We start from the raw sequence: 11,830 nt of genomic DNA, 5'->3' as shown, positions 1-11,830 counted from the left end.
TATTGACCATCGAGGCAACCCCTCTTGTAAGACAGAGGTCGGGACTGCGTGCGAGCCGGGGCACATGCCCTGCCAGCTGTCCATCCTTCCATCCATCCATCCATCCATCCATCCATCCATCCATCCATCCATCCATCCATCCGTCCGAGTCCCAGGTGCGCCAAGCTCCCAGCCCAACCCACAGCTTCTGGGGTTCTAGAGCTTCTGCCTCCTTCCCCACGCCCTGAGTAGGTGCGAGTGGAAGGGCGATCCCACTGCCAAAAGGTTCAGAAAGCTGGAGTCCCGTATCCTGGCGCGCCGCGCGGCCGGTGACTGCCCGCCTTGGGAAGCTCGGGAGCGCGCGTCTCCGAGGCCGCGCAGGGTCCCCCAGTCTGGCGCTCAGGTGGCTCTGCCGCCTACTCTGCCGCTCCCCTCCCCTCTCTGGAGAGGGTAGAGTTTGGCTGTTGCGCGCGGGGAAGGAGGGGCTACGCGGGATTTGAAAGTGCCCAGGCTGCCGAGCAGAGCTCGCATCTGTTCCCGCCGCCCGCCACCGGATTAAATTTCTGCAAATTCAAACTGAATGGGGCTTTCTTCTGCTGCCTTCCAGAGGGCGCCTGCAGCCCGCCGCGCGCTCCTCTCGGACCGGAGCGGCCGCTTGGTGCACGGATAGGAGCGACTGAGTCGGACCCGAGCCCGTGCCGGCTACCTAGCCGAGGCGGCGGAGGCTCTGGGGCCCTGGGACCCCACCACGAGGTCGCGCCCCACCCTGGCCGGTGCCGCTCCCGGCGTACCCGAGCTGCGCTCCTGTCATTAGCCTCCTGGACGGGACCGGGGGCGGGATCTCAGAGTCCCGCCAGCGGCTCAGGCGACCTTCCGAGGCAGAACTTCTTGGGGGCGGGTCCCGGGCCGCCGCTATTGTCTGTGCGCCGCGCTCTGTGGCGCTGGGGGCGTGAGCGTCGCGAATCCCGGCGCTGGGTGCAAAGACCCGGCCAGGCGCGGGGAGACCCCAGGCGGCGGCAGGCGGAGCCCGGGAGCCCCAGCAGGAGGAGCAGCAGAAGGAGGAGGCGCAGCGGGCGCGGGACTGTCGCCGGAGCCGCGCGGGCCGCGGACGAGCGTGATGCCGGCGGCGGCGGGGGACGGGCTCCTGGGCGAGCCCGCGGCGCCCGGGGGCGTCAGCGGCGCGGAGGAGGCGGCCAGGCCGGCGGCGGCCTGCGAGGGAAGTTTCCTGCCGTCCTGGGTGAGCGGTGTGCCCCGCGAGCGGCTCCGCGACTTCCAGCACCACAAGCGCGTGGGCAACTACCTCATCGGCAGCAGGAAGCTGGGCGAGGGCTCGTTCGCCAAGGTGCGCGAGGGGCTGCACGTGCTGACCGGAGAGAAGGTGAGGCGTTGGGGCGCGGAGCAGCTGAGGGCGCAGGCACCCGAGCCCCGAGCGCGTCCCGGGCCGCGCGCCCCCTGCGCCTGGCTCTCCTCTCAGGGTAAAGAGGGGTCGAGCCAGGCGCACGCTCGGGCCCTGGCCTTAGGTTATCTGGGGTTCACTGATACGTGGTCTCCGGTCAGTTCCCAAGGCGGGTAGCTGGGGTGGGGTGGGGTGGGGGTAGGGGTAGAGAGGGGATGGGCCGATTTACCGGCGAAGCTGCCCCACTTAACCTTACTGCTTTTAGAAGGGCGCCGCCTGGCGGACACCAGCGCGGGGCTCGTGGCCTAGAGGTTGGGTTGGGGGTTCCACTTCCTAGGTGCGCAGGAGAGGCAGAACTCTTGTGAGGCAGGACCCAGAGCTGGAAGGCATGGGGCCAGGGTGGAGGCAGGCAGGAGAACCCATCAAGCAGTCCTTGGGGTTGCTTCGAGTTCCGGGGGTAGGGGGCGAGGCCCAGGTCCTAGAGCCATTCCTCTCCATCTGGGGGCTGGGACAGCTAGGGAATGTTTCCTGCAGGAGGGTTGCGCGCGCGCGCACCCCCCCCACTTCCTGTACCCCACCAGTCCATCCCCCCATCTGTACTTCTCTCCCACATGCACCTACTTTCTCCCTCATTCTCACCCCCAATCACTCTCATCCCCTTTCCTCCTCCTTTATCTGTCCATGTCCCACCACCTCCTGGGTGGGAGGTACAGTAAAGATTGCTTCTGGCAGACACAGAACTACCTACAGATACCCCCAAACTTTAGAGGTCCGGAGGTTCCCTCTTCTGTTGCTAGAAGAGGGGAAATCAGAGGAGGAGCCCCCTTTCCACAAAGACCTAGAAGGACACTTCTGTAGCCTAGTCAGCAGTTAGATGGCCAGGGGCAGGTGGGCCTCAGTTAGACTTAGGTCTGTGAGGAGAAACACCAGCCACGGTGATTTCCTTTGGAGGCTGGGTCTCCTGGGTGGGGTGGGGGTGACTTTCTCACACCCTTGAGTTGGCCCACGCTTCCAGTAGTTCCAGGCTGCTAATTTTTGGTCACCTTGGATTCAAGACTGGCCAGGCTGGGGGTCTCACACTGGAGTCAGGGGTGGCCTTTTCACTGGGAGGAAGGAACTTGGGGTTTCCTTACTGGGCAAGAGTGGGACAGATGAGCCTTCTGCCTGGGACTCTCCCACACTGTGACAGAGCCAGCCACCCTCCTTTCCCTTTCCTCATATTTCTCTCCATTTCCCTGCTTTGTCCTGGAGCCTTGGGTGCAAATTTATGTCACCCTGACCATTCGTCTGGTGTTTATAGCTGTTCAGGTTAGGGTACTCCTTTATTTTAGGTAAGCCTGGTTGTGATTGATAGTTTTAAAGCGCCTCTGGCCTGAGTTACCATGCAAAAAGGGAGTAAGTGTGAACTCCCCTGAGTACAAACCCCTCTCACCTCACTCTCATGCAAAGGGAGCCAGTGAGCCAAACTTTCTTCCTAGCTTGCAGCGGGCTTCTTTTGTGCACTGCACAGTTGGTGGGGTAGGATTGGTCTTCGATTAGGATCGAATGGACCCAGTGAGCTCACTTGTAGTGTCTGTGTGGAAATAGATGCTAGAAGTTTATTTGTGTTTGAAGTGTAGAGGGTTGAGGCCTGTGGTGCCCATTTTCTCTCTACAGGTAGGCAGAAAAGGTGCATCTGTGTGCAGACCACACAGTGGCAAACACTAGGAGTCCCTGCATCTCGCCAGTCCTGCTGCACAGCTTCTGTTGGCCCCTCTCCATGTCCTAGTGCTGGGCTGTGTCTCAGGCCCTCCTAAAGCTCTTGGTCTGGGCTTAACTGCGTGAGGATGTATCAGAGCCCAGTCCTCATCTCCGTCTGGCCTTCTGGAGCCCTTGAGATCACCCCTTCCAGACCCAGAAAGTGAATGCCCCAATGTGTTCCAAATGAGGAGCCTGGTGACTTCCTCCATGCCCAGCCCCTTTTCCTCCTGTTCTTTCTTATCTTTCTTCAATGATAGTCTTATTTCAGGCTTTCATTGAGAAGAGGTATTAACTGGATGTAAAAGAATTTCCCTGGGCCAACTAATTTGATCTAGTTAAGTACTGTGGTTCTTCATGGGGAAAAATAGGCTGGGGGAGGGTGTTTATGTTGAAAAATTTGGTTTTCCTGCTGTGTTTCTCTAGCATGAGAATCAGTACTCTGGGACTGGCTATTAGCTCAGTCAATTGCGGGCTCTAAAGAAACAATTGTGTCAATCGGGGTGTTTATCTTCTGAATCCAACACCTTTAATGCTTAACTAATAGATGTGGGGTGTAGCAGATTGTAGAGATTAAAGTGTATGCTTGGAAGAACCACTGGGTTAATGAACCCCATTCCCTGTCTTATTTTGAATATGGTCTTAATAAGCAGATCAAGGGGAACCCTTGATGTGAAAGCACCTGGAAGACACCTTCTCCCCACTTCTTCCTCTTTTGTTGGGGTACATACTTTTTGGATAAAGCACTTCACTTTGCTCCTTTTTTTTCTTACTTTTTTTTTTTTTTTAAAGACATTACATGGCAAGGGGAGTAGAATCATGGATACTGTAGTGAGAAATAGGGGTGTAGCCTCCCCAGCCACCTGGAAGGATTCCAGACACCTTGCCTTGGGAAATTCAGTTCATGAAACAGAGAAGGGTGATGAGGGACACCCCAGGCCTCATCTGCTTCATGGCTGCATTTTTGAACAATACATTTTGTTTTGACTGACTGGTGTCAAAATCCAGAGTATTGCTGATTGAAGGCTGCTGTGCACATGCGTGAGCCTGCGTGTGCGCACGTCGTATTGTGGGTTGTTGTACGTTCCCAAAACGCCTTGGGAGAAATCCTCTGTGATTTGCCAGGAATAACAGGCTGAGTGCACATGACAAAAGAGCCCCTTTCTCCTGACTCTCGGTTCAGGTTTTGATTGTATCTTTTCAAGAGTCTCTTTTTGCCAAGAGGACAGTGTTTTACCTGCCTGTCCTCTAAAGTTGTTTGTTTGGAAGGATTCTGAATCTAGATGACCCTTTTCCTGCTTGAGGGCCTAACTTTTGGGTGAGACCTGATTTTATCTTCTTTTGCCTTTCGGGTTATTGCTGCTTTTGGCCAATCTGGCTTGAAAAAGAAACATTCATTTGGTGATGTTGAAATTCCTAATAGGTACCTTCTCAGTCAGGGACTTACTCTGTTGAAGTTTCAACTGGGGAAAATGATCACACAATTAGATTCTTAAAAGTGTCACTGTGTATGGCTTTGACACAGTGAGTGAAGTTGCCAGCAGGGGTGCAGAGCCATGACCGGGAGAGACCCTGAGAGACTGTGGATGTTTTTCCTGACATGGTTCCTGATGCCTGTGACATGTGCAGTCTTTGGTACATAGAAGGTAATTATCATATCCTAGAAGGTTGATAAAATGTAGTTGGAAAAACTTGCTGCTTTGGCAGAAAGGCCAAAAGCGAAAGACAAATCAAAATAAAGCAACTCCCGAAAGCCAACCCCCCGCCCCCCAAGAAGCAAATAAAAAATGAAAACTGCATTATAAGAATAAATGGTTGCTACCATCATTACCTTGCTCTGTGATTAAGAGGCAAAGCTGGCTGTGTAAAATGATTGGTTAAGATATTTAAATATTTCATCCTAACCTTTGGTTACTTTTTTTTAAGCACGTGTTTGTCATTTTCATTAGTGCTGTTTTGGGGCTAAAAATAAGGGCTGCCTGCTTAGTGAGTTGCCAGTAATCTTTGGTAGAACACGACAGTGCCAGATACCTGGAGTGAAGGAGTTACTAAAAATACCATTTACTATGTTTTGCAGAGCAGGAAATATGACTAATTTTAGAGATGGCCTTTTGGCAGATCTGTTTTTAGCAAGTATTTCTGAGACAAACAGGTGCTAAATCCTGTATTTTTAAGTGGTAGAAACTTAAGGGGTAATAGCTCAGAAGAACAAGAAATGGTTAGAGAACTGGAAATTCCTATTACTTCTCAGCAGGGACTCTTGGCAAGAAGGAGGCGTTTGCAAAGCACCTGCTCAGTGTGTCCTGTGTGACAAGGCAGTGCCTATAATTTGCCGGATTGCAAGCTGCAGTTGCGGGTACATTCTTTTGAACTTCCTGCCCGGCCTCATCTTTTTGAAGTACTTGGGAATGATGGAAATTGGCACATAGGGCTTGGTTCCTAGTGTTCATTGATATAGGTCCTGTAAACTTCAAAGAGTACTTTGAGTCAGTACAATCAACTGTACAGCATGGTGCCCATGAAGAGTACAACCCAACATTTTCTCTGCAGGCCTTGAGTCACAGCTATAGGTTTGGTGCATCCCGATCTGATGTGAGTCTGCTGGCTGCTCCTGGGTAGTGCAGCAATCATCTGTCTCAGGGGTCATGGTCCCAGAGGTGATGGGAGTGTCAGTCACATTCACCCAAAGAGATTGGCAGGCTGGGTGTTTGTGAGCAGGTGGATTGGGCACAAAGTATCATTTGCCTTGGGATGTACACCTCTTTTTGATTATTCATGGTAACTGAGAGACTTGCTCTTTTGCTAAGTGCAACCCAGTTGGTGAGGCTTATTTTACCAATCTTCCTTTGCTCAGACTGGGCTCTGGTCACCTTCAAGTGCAGACGTCAACTGAATTTCATGCTCTGCAGTGAGGGTGCTGCTGGTTGGTAAGATGACCAGCAGGAAACAAGCTGCAGCTCAGGAGCTGAATACTGCCTGTGTAGGTTGGTACCTTGACAAACTGGACAAAGCCACTGTCTCTTCTTTATCGTAAATCCCAGCCCAGTGTTATTATGTTCATGGTTTGTTCAGGATCTCCCATACATTTTCTCATGAGATGGTAGAAGCAACCTTGCACGGGTGGAAACCAACTTGCTGGTATTCTTACCTTACTAAGTAGAATGGTTCTTCTCTCAGACTTTCTGTCAGTTTGCAGGGGTCTGCAACAAATCACCACAAACTGGGCAGCTTGTGCAATAGAAATGCATGGTCTTGTTGGGGACTGTTGCTGGGAAGAACTCACAGCTGAGAGCTGGTAGTGTGGGGAGTAAGCTATGAGGAGGAGCCTGCCAGCATCTGTGGCCTACCAAGGGGGCCAGGGCCAGAGGCTGGGGTCTGTGTCTGTATCTAGGCCAGTTCCTGCCACCGAGTGGGCAGCTGCCTCACTTTCAACCTGCAATAAGGTGGTATGTTTGCAGATTCTACCTTCCACACAACTTCAGCATCTGGGAGAACGTTGGCCTTCTTCTGGTACATTTCCGTTCCATGACACTGCTCAGGGCCCTGCTATGTTTCCCTTGTTTCGTAGTGTGGGAGCTCACTCTGTGTGCTCTCTTGAAACCAGCCTGTCTAATTCAGAGACAGCAATGCTGTTCTGGAAAGAGACCCTCCTTCCCCATCACTCTTGAATAGGGGCAGAGTCATTGACAGAGTTGTGAGCAACTGGATTTTTGACAACTAGAGTAACAGTTCAGACTTTCTGTTGGGCAAGAAACTGAAACCTGAGCAAAGCCTTCTTTAGCATCCTGGTGTCGTCTCCATCGTAACTAGGGTCTATTGTGCCTTAACTACGCCATTTTTAATTACTGGTTCTTTTTGGCTTTTAACCACTTTTGTGTTTTTAGGATATATTTGGTGATGTTTTGGGATAGGTCATTGGATCAGCCAGTGTTTTACTACAGAAACAGACATAACAAAAGATGCACAAATGAGTAAGAAATTATGGCTCACGATAGTCAGCCACAAAGTTGGGTTAGGAAGTGGGTAGAGGACATCTGCACACCGGAGACTGAAGGATTCAGTGCAAGGTCTGGAGCTCACTGCAGTGTTCTACACAAGGCTGTGCCAGGAGTCCAGTGAGTCTGTGGTGGAAAGCTGGAGTCTGCCCCCAAAGGCGGAAGGATCCAAGGCAGAAGCTGAAGGAGTCTGCCCTAGAGGTCAGGAGGTGATGGCCAAGCTGAAGGAAGACTGGAGCTCTGCCAAAGAACAGAAGCAAGCCTGTCCTTCCTCACTTCCCCTTTGGACAGTCCAGGTGCCCAGCCACCCAAGGGGGGGCCCCATACCTTAGGGTGTAGAATTACTGAGCTGACTTAGTTCAACTTCTAACTTCTGAAGTTGGCACAGTCAGTCAACTGTTACAGTCACATAGACATGTGTTCCGAAGTTTAAATGCCTTGGAGGATTCCAAGTGAGTGGCAGCTGCCTTCTGGAGGTGCTCCTTAGCTCCTGGGCTCTGTCGCCAGAGGAGACTCCTGTTTCTAGTTTCTTGTGGGTCCTTGTGCAGATACCCCCATACATACAAGCCCTTCTACATTTTTGTAAGTGTGTGAGTATGAACACATCTATTTTTAAACTATGTGCTATTCAGTATTTGACTTTTTTTTCACTTAGCAATGTGTCGTAAACTTTCTTCTCCCTAACTACTCCAGGATTGCCTCATTTTTTCTAATTAGTGCATAGCATTTACTGTATAGAGGTGCCACGTTGACTTAACCATTCCTCTCCTTGTTAATGGATATTTAGATTGTATGTGTGTCTATATCAGTGATTAAACTTTAAACATTCATAACAGTAAAAGAATTCTTGTCATGTCAAACACACTTATCCCATTGTTCATGCCAATTTCTGCAGCAGTTCTGGAAGTCTTCTTTTGTGAGTGTCTTTAAGTGATATGATCAATAATACAGTGAATGCTGCTGCTGAGTGCCATCCAACAGAAATGCAGAGTAATAACCACATTCCCCTGTGTTCTCATCCACCTTATTCTCTGGTAAGAACATACCAGAGACCAATGGTCTTAAATAGTGGAGGTTTGTCAGCTCTCAGTGTTGGAGGCTAGAAGTCCAAGATTAAGATTGGCAGGTTGGTTCCTTCTGAAGGTTTCATGAGAGGCTGTTCCAGGTCTCTGTCCTTGTCTTATGAATAGACATCTTCTCCTGGTGTTCCTTCATGTGTCTTTCCTGTGTGTGTATGTCTGTCTCTGTATCCAATTCTCCCCATTGTAAATGTAGATTTCTTTTTAATTGCATTACTACCAACAAATAAGTGTTCAGATAAGGTCATGTTCTGAGGTAGAGAGGGCTCAGATTGCAATTCATGAAGGTGGCCCTTTGTGCTCCATGGCCTCCCATGGGGGTGGGGAGGTACAATTAAATTCTTATCACTTGCCATTCGGTAGAGTGCTAAATGCCATAAGGAATGGACCACTGCCCTATACACTACCTGGTGCCTAAAGTAACCTCTACCAAGGAAAAGGTGTCCAGTAAATAGCTTGGGACTGGATCAAAGAAAGTTTCTATCGTCCTGGGACAGAGGATGGCCCTCTTGGCATCTGTGCATGAGTTGTCAGATTACATTAGATCCATAGGCTCTTTCTGTATCTCTCACTCTTAGCTGCTTATGGGGATGCTTGAGGTTGAGCAGGTTGGCTGGTGCTATGTAGAAATTCCCTGGCCCAGAAATAACTGTTCTTTCTGCAGGGATTTATTAAGGTAGGCACCTACGTACCAGAGTGACAGGTGATCCATTTGAAACACAAATATGTTGCAGTGTCATAGGGCTGTTAATAGACCCTCAGCTTTTCCTGAGAAAATGTACCAACATTGTAGCAGATGGGAGAAGTTGCTATTTGCAAACATACATTTCTTTGGATGTTTCCCATGGAGATATATGTAGGCTTAGAGTCTGTCTCTTTGACTGTATTTTTTTTTATAGGTTTATTAGTCTCTTAAGCCAGATCCCTGCCAAAACATTTTAGAATGCTGCTTGCTTCTTTTGCCCATTTTGTGAGCCATTTGATTTATTTCAACCTTCATCCCTGTGCTATTTCTGCCATTTTTACCCCCGCTTACATTCTGGTTTCTGACCTCCCTCCCCATGGCTTTTGGTGGGTGGTCAGGTCATCCATCTGTCTGTCTCTGTTTGGCCTTTCCGGTTCTGTGTGGCAACTTCCTTGGTCACTGGCTATTTACCAGAGCTCTGGGTACAGCAGCTGGAGAGTAGGCAGCAAGAATGGGAGGCCATGGAGCACAAAGGGCCACCAAAGAGTCTTAGTGTCTCAGTTAAGGATGATATGATGAAACTCAGATTCCCAGCAATTTGCTTGTCTACCTAGAAGTCTACTAAACCACTAAAACCTGACAGGAAGGAAATGAGGGCATGTTCTTTGCTTTGACCATGAGGAGCTAATGTAGTGCTGATAACTGTAATAATGATTAACTTTTATGGATCTCCCGCCATCTGCTGTGCCATGGCCTAGATGTCCTGCTGCATAAGACAGCAGGACATCTCACAATGGCCTGGTGTGGCCGGATCTGTTCTTATTTTATGGATTAGGTTGACCAGTGTCCTGGTTTGTGCAGGACTCTCAAGTTTAACATAGAAAGTCGGTCAGATAATGGCAAAACAAAATTCACCCAGGTAAACATTTCACCATGTTTGGAGTCCTAACTGAAAGTTTCCAAATAAAAGCATTGGTGAGCAGCTAATCAGGTCAGGAATCAGCAGTGAAGGCAAGCCCAGAGCTGTAGGCTGCTCTGGCGGGCCTGGGCAGCCCTGGGGAGCGAGGGAGCTTCCCCATGTATGCAGCACTGCGTGGGTGCCTAGGATGGGCCAGCTGTGAGATGTATTTGGGTGTGCACACACTCAAATACATGTATACCTATGTATATTCATTCATAGGTATACATGTATGTATGTACAGATGCATGTGTGCAAATGCATATATGATATTAGTTATAATTTAATATCATGTGAAGTATAATATAGACATGTGCATAATATATTGGCAGACTTTCTCAGGGAAGGAAACAGTGGGGACTGGTAGCTACTTTGAATAGCTCTGGTTACAATTCAGTTTAACTTTAGTGCTTTTATTTTGCTATGGAAGGAGAAAAATCTATAGGAGAAGAGAGGTTTTTGCATCAAATAGTAGAGCTGCTGGTGCATGTCTTACATAGGGCCGTGAACAGTCCTTTCATATTTCCTTGTTACACTGTCTACCTCTATGAATGAACAGAGAATATTTATTAAAAATAAAACAAGGCCCAGTGCTTTGGCCCAGTTTATTATGTGGGCCTTGGAGAGCTGGATCAGCTTCCTGTGCCTTGGCCCAGGCTTCATTTGACCTGAGAAAGGACAGCGGAGACAAATGCAGTGGGCAAGAGCTCATGGAGAAGATGGAACTTGAGGAAAGCTGGCTGAGGAGTGCGGGCTCTGAATGGGTTAGCACTTTTATGAGTTGTACTTCAGTGAAACCAAATGGATAAAGATAAGTTATCACTTATGTAATCTGGTTTTCACTTGGAATACTGCTCCTCTCATGTAGAAGTCTAGCTCTCCAAGTGCATTCTTTACTCCAGGTTAAAAATTTAATTAGAGAGAGTAGACTATGACTCAGTTCTCAGTTGAACGTTTACATTTAATAAAGCTAATAAAGAAAGCTTGTTTTGAAAATACTTCTCCAGGTTTTTGTAAAGTGTCATTCCCATAGGATGACATTTTATTCTATTAAAAACTAACATTTGTGAGCAGTAGTTGCAATTTCAAGGCCAATTTGAGGTAATAAAATTTCAATTTCCCTCTGGAGGAAAAGTGCCATGTGGCTATTGTGCTCCCACGTAATTTATTACTCTGAGATGCTTTTTCCTAGCTCAGGAATAAGATTTTTTTAAAAAATATATATTATTTTTTAAAGTATATATATTTATGGAAGATCATTAAGCCAGTTGATGCATCTGAGACTGTATGATTATTTTTCCTTTTTTTCTCTTTTATTTCTGCATGATTATATAAATATTTACTTTTAAATAGTCGGATGAAGGATAGTGTCTTCGAGATCTCAAAGGGACTTATTGCTCAACAGCATACTTGCTTAGGAAGTGTATAAATTGTCTAATATAAGTCAGTATTTTTCCTGTGACCAACTATATAGATATATGTATTATACGTACTCATTTTTGAGTCATATATATATATTACAGATTCGCTGTGTGTGTGCGTGTGTGCGCATGCCCTGGGATTGAACCCAGGGCCTCACACGTGGTAAGTATACATTCTGCCAATGACTCACACATACCCTTGCATAAGTACTTTTAAAATAATATTTTAAAGTTTTTTTGGTCAAGTATTAACTATTTTAAAATTACTTAAATCAGTTCAGTCACAGGTACACTTTAGAATTTTTGAGGTTTTTAACACATTCAAATAAATCCAGTCTAGTATTTATTAATTGCCATTTTTTTTCTTTTTCTTGGAATCTATAAATTTTATTACTTTTTTTTACTTTTTAAAGTTTCTAATACTAGGAGAAGATATCATACAATGTCTTTTAAATAAATTGTAAGTCAAAGATACAGTATAAATCTTAGAACAAAAATTAAGGTTAAGCAATATTCAGAAAATTAAATGTTTTAAAACAATTGAACTAAGAAAAAGTTTTCATGATAGCAAAGAAGTACT

At 47.7% G+C, this 11,830-nt stretch overlaps 1 protein-coding gene across 1 annotated transcript in view; it reads left to right on the top strand.

The window, feature by feature from the left end:
- Window positions 1-813: 813 nt before the first annotated feature.
- Hunk (hormonally up-regulated Neu-associated kinase) overlaps window positions 814-11,830 on the top strand; it is a 119,108-nt gene continuing 108,091 nt past the window's right edge. The window contains exon 1 of the mRNA XM_004645345.2: window positions 814-1,357. Within this exon, the coding sequence (XP_004645402.1) occupies window positions 1,097-1,357 (261 nt within the window). The 5' untranslated portion in view covers window positions 814-1,096. The remainder of the gene's footprint in view (window positions 1,358-11,830) is intronic.

The sequence above is a fragment of the Octodon degus genome, unplaced genomic scaffold (assembly GCF_000260255.1).
Source record: "Octodon degus isolate 3935 unplaced genomic scaffold, OctDeg1.0 scaffold00225, whole genome shotgun sequence".
NCBI lineage: Eukaryota > Metazoa > Chordata > Mammalia > Rodentia > Octodontidae > Octodon > Octodon degus.
This window is presented reverse-complemented; position numbering and strand designations above follow the sequence as displayed.